The sequence below is a fragment of the Dissoconium aciculare genome, assembly GCF_010015565.1.
Source record: "Dissoconium aciculare CBS 342.82 unplaced genomic scaffold K489scaffold_12, whole genome shotgun sequence".
NCBI lineage: Eukaryota > Fungi > Ascomycota > Dothideomycetes > Mycosphaerellales > Dissoconiaceae > Dissoconium > Dissoconium aciculare.
The window spans coordinates 38,711-47,142 of NW_022984962.1; the positions used below are offsets into that span (position 1 = coordinate 38,711).

The 8,432-nt window shown below is 53.4% G+C and overlaps 5 protein-coding genes across 5 annotated transcripts in view; 4 read left to right on the forward strand and 1 right to left on the reverse strand.

The window, feature by feature from the left end:
* The window catches only part of K489DRAFT_362133 (ankyrin), a gene marked incomplete at both ends in the record, with an annotated part of 4,703 nt that extends 3,987 nt beyond the window's left edge, over positions 1 to 716 (forward strand). The window contains one exon of the mRNA XM_033602647.1: positions 45 to 716. Within this exon, the coding sequence (XP_033456727.1) occupies positions 45 to 716 (672 nt within the window). The remainder of the gene's footprint in view (positions 1 to 44) is intronic.
* A 955-nt stretch (positions 717 to 1,671) lies between these two features.
* K489DRAFT_383256 (uncharacterized protein) lies at positions 1,672 to 2,723 on the reverse strand. Its single transcript, XM_033605554.1, has 2 exons — positions 2,342 to 2,723; positions 1,672 to 2,289 (listed from the first exon to the last, which is right to left on the reverse strand). Exons 1-2 carry the CDS (start codon positions 2,366 to 2,368, stop codon positions 1,714 to 1,716), a joined length of 603 nt encoding a protein of 200 aa, XP_033456728.1. The 5' UTR covers positions 2,369 to 2,723; the 3' UTR covers positions 1,672 to 1,713.
* Positions 2,724 to 3,492: 769 nt separating this feature from the next.
* K489DRAFT_412407 (uncharacterized protein) lies at positions 3,493 to 4,141 on the forward strand (the record flags this gene model as incomplete). The annotated part of the gene is made up of 2 exons (XM_033607926.1): positions 3,493 to 3,835; positions 3,882 to 4,141. The coding sequence occupies 2 exons, from the start codon at positions 3,493 to 3,495 to the stop codon at positions 4,139 to 4,141; spliced, it is 603 nt and encodes a 200-aa protein (XP_033456729.1).
* A 422-nt stretch (positions 4,142 to 4,563) lies between these two features.
* On the forward strand, positions 4,564 to 5,230 carry K489DRAFT_383259 (uncharacterized protein). Its single transcript, XM_033605555.1, has 2 exons — positions 4,564 to 4,670; positions 4,721 to 5,230. Exons 1-2 carry the CDS (start codon positions 4,656 to 4,658, stop codon positions 5,147 to 5,149), a joined length of 444 nt encoding a protein of 147 aa, XP_033456730.1. The 5' UTR covers positions 4,564 to 4,655; the 3' UTR covers positions 5,150 to 5,230.
* Positions 5,231 to 5,499: 269 nt separating this feature from the next.
* K489DRAFT_56707 (uncharacterized protein) overlaps positions 5,500 to 8,432 on the forward strand; it is a 4,914-nt gene continuing 1,981 nt past the window's right edge. The window contains exons 1-2 of the mRNA XM_033608725.1: positions 5,500 to 7,133; positions 7,193 to 8,403. Of these exons, the coding sequence (XP_033456731.1) occupies positions 5,765 to 7,133; positions 7,193 to 8,403 (2,580 nt within the window). The 5' untranslated portion in view covers positions 5,500 to 5,764. The remainder of the gene's footprint in view (positions 7,134 to 7,192; positions 8,404 to 8,432) is intronic.

The following is an 8,432-nucleotide window of genomic DNA, read 5'->3' on the forward strand; positions in this document are numbered from 1 at the left end:
ACGGCAACGCCCTCGCGGCTGCATCATGGCGCGGTCAGGCAGAGGTCGTCCGGCTGCTGCTTGACAAGGGCGCCGACATTCACGCGCAGGGAGGCAAGTATGGCAACGCTTTCTTCGCGGCCCTTGCTGCAGAACATCGTGATGTCACAGACTTACTTCTGAAATGCGGATTCGACTACTCCCACGTCCAGCGGGATTTACTCGGGCGCTCACGCCTGCTTCAGGCTGCATGTTACGGCTATATTACTGGTCTTGCGCAGGATGTAGCGAGCATGTCTGCTGGCATCGACGCAGTAGATAACCACCGATGGACTGCACTACACTGGGCGGCGTACTTTGGACAGACTGCAGTCATCGGCCTACTGCTACGAAACGGCGCCGACTCCACGAAGCGTGATTGGCAAGGATGGAATGCCTACGATGTTGCGGTGTTTGTCGGCCATGATGTTCCTATACTGCGTACCGAGGATGCGGAAACTTCTTCAGACGTTTCGCCAGGCAGGCGTATACGAGGAGATTGCGACGTTTGTAGACATGTAAGCAGACATCTATCGTGGAACCGCTTCGGATGTAATGCTAACCTGATACAGGAACTCGTTCAATACCAACACCACTGCCAGACATGTGAACCTGGCTACGACCTATGTTTCCGCTGTTTTCGTGACGTGGAGGTCGTGCATGCTGGGCATGACTTCACGATGGACTTTCGGTATTAGTAACGGATGTAATGCGCGAGTCCGACATGCTCGCGGTCATCTCTCCTTATCAGAGACGTGCTCATTTTGTACACTCGCAGGCCGACTTGCTCGATGATGGGATTGAGACATTTGGCGCATGTATGCAAAACGGTGCTAGATGAGTGCGTATGTAAAAGTCCATTTTGCTTCAGGCATCACTTCTCTACGTCTCCGCCAGCAATATTGTCCAAAATTTGAGGAACAATAGGACTGTCGCGAAGGTTGCCGGAATCACGTGATCTCTCAGCTTATAGCATGACTCGCATGATCTGCGGGCCCGTGGTGTGATGTGTCGGCTAATGCGGAGGTGATCGTTGAGCCTGCATGGCTCAAAGTCTTGGCATTGATGGACAGAATCATGGAACATCCTTGCAAAATCATGAACACTCCTTGATATCGTTTGAATCAAATTATGAAGTGCCGCATGACCTGAGATAGATCCATCATTTGGCATCTAACCATCGCTCATTACTGTCGTGCCGACACGAAAAGGCGGAGACTGCTCTGTCGCTTACTGTACGCCGATGGAGCAGCCGCCGTGATCATTCGATATCACATGGAGCTGACACTCCGAGGACATGAGAACAAGTGGCATAATAGAAGTTGACATGGAGAACGTGTTCCCACCAACTGCAAAATATTTGCTCGTCTGTGAAGAAAAATATTCTGCCAGAAAGTGTGAGAGGTCGGCTTCTGTGTTCCGGCACGCAGGTGTTCCGTCAGGCAGGGATGGGGGTTAATGCCCAGGCGTGCCCCTTGGCACGTGAACGTCGCCCCGAAAATTGCGTAGCCTACAGGAACACCCTGCTCCGGGCCCATCGAGGGTCTATCATGGGATTAATGATGTATGTAGAGTACTGTATCGATGACAGCTTCATCAGACAGTGGCATAACCGCCGTTTCTTCTCACAAGTAAATCACATCATAAAATGAAAGCATCGAGCATACGAGATATCTATATTACTGTAGTTACATGCTAATGGACTCTGTTCAATTCCGGGCCAAAAGCATTGATCGTCCCCGGAGGGCCATATTGCGCCCAAGGAAAGTTCTTCACGACGGCAGGCACTTCCGCACTGAAATGGCATATCTCCCAATTCGGACCGATCAACATGAAATTGGGGGTCTGCATCCATCGGAAGGTGTTTACAGACCGCCGGGGATGGTCGACATTGTAAAATGATGGATCGTCGGTCGGGTCGCGCACACGTTGTCGGCATAGCTGCAGCGCCGATTGAATATCGCGCTCAAGTCGATCGATCACCTCGTCGGGTCGAACACCATGCTGACGAGACGTTTCGATCATTCTGTCGAGTTGCTCTAGCTTGATGGTAATGTCCGGCAAGACGCAAATGCTGCGGTTTTCTATAGTTGGCACGGTGTCTTCAGTGTTGGACAATGTTGACTCAGGCTTGACTGCGCTGCGTCGGCGATTGTCTGTGCCACTTGGCTGCGAATGAGAGCAGACGATTTCCAGCCTTCGGCAGCGTCGACATACGTCGTCAGACGTCTGAACACATTTGACTCTGCGAGATTTGCAAGATGCGCAAGCCTGTCCGCCTCTGTGAGTATTTGTTGCGAAGCCGAGCCCAGTGAGAGCTTACATGTGCCATGACTTTGCGTTTGGACATTGCGTAGGGTGTGAAGAATCGAATTGCATCCAATTGAATTGGAGAGGATAGAATGATGGCCCGGGACTGTGCAACAATGTTGTCAGGATATATGTATCTTCACGCTTGTGTGCGATGCCATATGATGGACGCATATCCCGGATCTGCGTTCACGACCCCGGAGTTACCGAGCGTACACGGACGAGATCCTGACTCTGGGCCTTCCCATACGACGAAAGCACTAACGTGCACACGAACGAGATAGCCATCACACGGTATCTCACCATGCAGATGGAAGCTAGCTTGGCACGACATTCTCGTGACATAAGCAGCTTATGCGCTTGGTCAATCCTCGAAGAGTGCGATGTTCATCTATTGGACGGATGAGTCCCTCGCCCGTGCTTCAATTGAACTAAGAGCTACGATACACTGGACGTTCAAAACTAATATCATCTCTGGAGAATCGTAGCAAGGTACCCTCTGGAAGCGCATGGAACTGGTTGGCGCCCAGACACTCCCTGAAAACAGAGAAACCTGTCTCCGCATGCCGCTGAGCAAGCGGGTAGTACAGGTACTCCTGCGTAGCATGCTGCCTCGTCGAAATCGAAGCATCATCGTTGTGTACGGGCTCAGCCTGATATGTGCCTGCATGCGAACTCATTGAAGGGCTATGAGTTATCGCCCGTCGTCGCCGGCATGCATGGTTCTGCTTGGGATCAGCTTGTGGTCAAGAAATGAGGTTGCAAAAGGATGGACCCTACGATTTTGTCAAGCATTCTCTTGCTAAGCGCCTTTCGTGCTGCGTTTCGCTCAGAAGGAAGGCTCATTTCGTGTTTTGAGATCGTAAATGTACCCCTCATCCATCGATCAAACTTTTGCACACCTGTGAGATATATGCGCTCACGAGGGGCGCGCGGTACCGCTGTATGACGTTGTCAAGACGAGATCCGAGATACTGGCATCTGTCATCGAACTCCCGAACGGCGATCCAGAATATGGCCCTCGTACCAGAACAATTCATCGAATACAGCTTCTTCAAGATATAATATACCACCGCAGGAGCGTAGCATCCCAACTGTTCAATGAGCTCAGCTATGCCGCATACCAAATATCCTCTGACCCCCTTCCCCTTTGGGTCTTTCAATATGGCCTTTCCTGCGCTGAATGAAATTGTTAGCGAGCATAACTCGACAACGTCCCCCAGCGACATGGAACCAAGTACTCCAGAGATAGTGGACCTCTCGTCGCTTTTGAGCACCCCCGAGATTCGGGTCGATTCTGACGATGATATCTATTGCCCGAACATGATGACTACAAACGAGCCACGAGCCTCATCCACGAGCTCGCCGGCCATGACGGCTGACCAGGCGCGACTTCTGATGAACTTCATAAATTCAGCACCCGAGCCAAAGATCAAGAAAGAAGAGTCCGAAGTGCCCAGCCCTTTTTTGCCTCGCAAGCATCCATCATCCGACAATGAACCTTCACGTACGTGCATTCACACTTGCGGTCGACTGATCTGACTCATTTGCAGCGCGGCCTCGCAAGAAATCTCGGGGCGAGGATCTCAACATCATCACGTCTTCCACTGATCGCATTGTCTTCGCGCCCACTCCGATCTCACCCTATCGCGAGATAACATACATCTCTGCAGAGAGGAACACAGGCGTAGAGCGGGAATTCCGGGTTCACCTGCGAGAGTATTGGGTAGTCGAATCCAAAATTCCTGACCTGGAAAAGATACGTCGATATCAGACGGAAGTCTATGGTAAAGCCTGGGAGGTTCTGTCTTGACCATGCACAAGTGATCGGTTGTATTTAACATTTACTGGTTTCAATCAAAAATGGCTGATAGACAGCCGATTATGGTGTCTTATATGGGTATCAGAAACTTTAACCTCTAAACATTTTCATGTGGCCATTGGTCGTAATGGCACCTCCGGAGCAAGGCACGTGATAGCATCAATGGTTTATACATATAACTTAATCGATTCCGTTCTCGTACGAAATTCGAGCCTCCTGGCTGATCGTGATATGTCGACGTGATTCCCATCAAAATGCAGATTTGAAATTCCAGACAGACGGCTCGGCGTCCACTCTATCTCTGTTATGAATCTTGTTCCATTCATAGCTGTGTTACGCGATCCCGAGCGCTGCCGCCGTCGACATTCATGACATCGTTCTCAAATCTTTATTGCTGAGTCAGGCAAGTGGCCGAGAACTGCCGACGAACCATGCTATGCGCCTCCGTAATCTATCCAAGCCCACCCGTCCACATCGGAGGAACCGAAAACCACTGCGGTCTACAATGCCGGTCATTCAGGTAAGTAACGTCCCTCCCAGCGTCGCGAGCCACCCTCTGTAACGAGCCAGCATTGGACACTTTCATCTATAACATTCTGCAACACCTGTGTCAACGCGCTCCAGCATATCTGGGATATAGATCGAGCTACCATCCATTCGTCTGCCGCTCCAATTTCGAATTGGGTTCATCTCGCAGACGCTGTCGTCGGTTCCGTCCGCGTGCGAAATCCAACCTCTCCGGTCGACCGCTTCGTACGGGCACAATACGGATCAGTCCGCACGCTCGCCAGTCTTCATCGGTCGCTCAGAGGTAATTTTACAGCTGTCCTTGGTTTTATCTCAATTAGACCTAGGTCGCACGATCCCGAGCGCTGCCGCCGTCGACGTTCGAATATCGTTTTCGAATCTCAGTTGCTGAGTCATGCTGGCGGCCGAGAACTCCCAAAGAACCATGCTATGCGCCTCCGTAATCTGGCTAACCACACCGATCCACACTGAGGGTTCTAAAACCACTGTGGTCTACAGCGCTGGTTGTTCCGTCTGTATAGTCAGTCCATTTCGGTTCGCATTCTGCGTATGTACGTCCAATCACCGGCATTCCTCATATAGTTTGTAACAACGCGATACAAGAATGATAAATTGAAGTTAAACTTACCTAGGAACATCATCTTACATCATTGCTTGGCTAGATCTGCGTTGGCTCGCTGGCGAGGATCTCCGACTAGTTGCTGCTTGAGACAATCCCGACGTGCACGGTTCTCTAATCCATCCAAGGATGGCTGGTGGGAACGCTCTGCGAGCGCTCCGTCCACCTTTCCACACAGCTTCTGAGCCTCTCCAACGTAACTACGACATTTCTTCCTGGCAATGCGTTTTGCTCTGTCCTTGGCGGACTCATCCCCGAGGCCCAAATATGTCTGAGCAATTACTAGTGCTCCTGGGAGGCCTCGCGTGTGGGCTGCGCCACCATGCAGCTGCAGGCGACTAGATGGCGGCCGGGATGTGACGCTGCATCGTGGACATCCGACAGGTCAGAGATGACATCTTGTCGCATCTCTACTTATCTCCCAGCAATCTCTCTCCGATGAGTATCATCGCAATCCTATCATCGGAATGCGGCTCCTCAACGTCGACACGTTCTGCTTCACCGAGTACTTCGGGACCACGCCCCCGCCGTATGCGATCGCATCGCATCGCTGGACGGCGGGCGCCGAGGCGATGTGGGAGGATGTGCACGAGAGGAAGAAGACGGACACAGCTGGGTATCGCAAGGTGCAAGGGTTTGTGGCATACATGAGGACACACCTGCCATTGGTGAAGTGGCTGTGGGTGGATACATGCTGCATCAAGCAGCAGAGCGATCGCGAGCTGTCGGAAGCGATCAACTCAATGTTCCAGTGGTATCGCGACGCGGAGGTGTGTCTAGCATACTTGGAGGATGTTCCCACCGTGAGGGATATAGCGACCTTCGAGCAGAGCGTATGGTTTCGGCGCGGGTGGACGCTGCAAGAGCTGCTGGCGCCGGGCGTTGTGATCTTTCTCTCAAACGACTGGAATGTGATCGGCCACAAGGGCAATAACGGCCGCGGGCGAAGCGGAATGTCGAAACAGACTGGCCCATCGCTGGAAGACCTGATTTCGCGTGCGACTGCTATTCCACTCGCGATTTTACACGATTACCGAGCAGGCGACAACCTGACCGCCGGAGAGAAGATGAAATGGACAGATGGCAGGGAGACGATGCGGGCAGAGGATCTGTCGTATTGTCTGCTTGGTATCATGGGAGTCAGCATGAACATCCGTTACGGCGACGGCAAGGACAAGACAAGAGAGCGACTGCTACACAAAATTGCAAAGCGCAAAGGTGAAGCAGTACCTAGCGAGTTCTCCGTCCCTTTCAGCCTGCAAGGTGTCCCGACGACGGAATACTTCGTGCCCCGCAAGCTCGAGATGCAGCATCTCATCGAGTTTTTCGCAATCACATCGGCACGGACGGCACAGCAGCGGGTGTTTGTGGTGTACGGCACGGGCGGGATGGGGAAGACGCAGCTGTGTGCCAAGTTTGCGGAGACGAATGCCGAGCGGTTCAGTGCGGTGTTCTGGCTGGACGGGTCGTCGAGAGATGCCTTGCAGCGATCGATGGCGAGCGCAGGTGTTCAGTTGTCGACCCGTGTGCAAGATACGACGGCACAGATGGACGTCGCACAATTGGTCGTCGACTTTCGGCAATGGTTGTCGTCCCCGGGCAATACGAACTGGCTGATGGTGATTGACAACATCGACCGCGACTGGCAGGGCAAGACGAAGGACGATCAGGCATACGACTATCGCGAGTTCCTACCGCACGCTCATCACGGGAACGTCTTGATTTCGACACGTCTGAGACGACTGCAACGACCAAATGCCAGCCTTCATTTAGATACTGCCGACGATGAGCTAGCGAAAGAGATGGTCGAAACACGCGCAAACAAAGTGGTGACGAGTACGTGCGTGCGACAGCGGCGTCAAGCGATTACAATCACTAACGTCACAAACACACAGATATCAATCAACTGCTGCCCAAGCTCGGCGGTCTGCCCCTTGCGCTCGCTCAAGCAGGAGCATATCTCGGCACAACCGGGATGAGCGTTACGGACTATCTCGAGCATTATGATACGACGTGGACGGCGCTGATGCAGAATCAAGATCAGTTTCCACTGCAGGAGTACGGCGAACGGAGCGTGCTTACGACGTGGACGATGTCATACGAACAGGTGAAGGGTATGGACCCACTGGCAGCGCAGCTGCTTGATCTGTGGGCGTTCCTCTATCACGGCGATGTATGGGCGGAGCTGGTGCTGACCGGGCAGAGCGACAAGGGACAGCACAGCCGGAGCGAAGATGCAGTCTTCGGGCCAGTAACGAAGCTCTCCCTGCAGCACTCGATTGGAACTCTCGTCCAATACTCGATGGTGAACATGAGCACCGCGGATCGAGCGCCCACGATACATCCGGTAGTGCACGCATGGTGTCTGCACAGCTTGGACAGATCTACAGCACAACAATTGCAGGCGACGGCGTTGAGACTTGTCGCCAGGATGGCAGAATCGGCAGGTCGAGGAGTGGCCAAAGACTTGGGACTTCGGCTAGCTGCACATGCGAAAGTGATCGGGACGAGAGTAGCAACGTGGCGATCGGATGAAGCGGAGCAAGCTCTCGAGTGTCATCAGATCGCATACTTTCTGTCCGATTGGGAAAAGTCTAAAGAAGTCGAGAATCTATATTTGCGGGCGCTGCGCGGGTACGAGAAGGCATGGGGCGCGGAGCACACGTCGACGCTGGACACGGTCAACAATCTCGGCAATCTGTATGCGGACCAAGGCAAGATGGCGGAGGCGGAGGCGATGTTACTGCGGGCGCTGCGCGGGACGGAGAAGGCGTGGGGGCCGGACCACACGTTGACGCTGGAGACGGCCAACAATCTCGGCATTCTGTACGCGCGCCAAGGCAAGCTGGCGGAGGCGGAGGCGATGTTACTGCACGCGCTGGGCGGGTACGAGAAGGCATGGGGCGCGGAGCACACGTCGATGCTGGACATGGTCAACAATCTCGGCAAACTGTATGCGAAGCAAGGCAAGATGGCGGAGGCTGAGGCGATGTTACTGCGGGCGCTGGGCGGGTACGAGAAGGCATGGGGTGCGGAGCACACGTCGTCGCTGAACACGGTCAACAATCTCGGCCTTCTGTACGCGGACCAAGGCAAGATGGCGGAGGCGGAGGAGATGTACATGCGGGCGCTGCG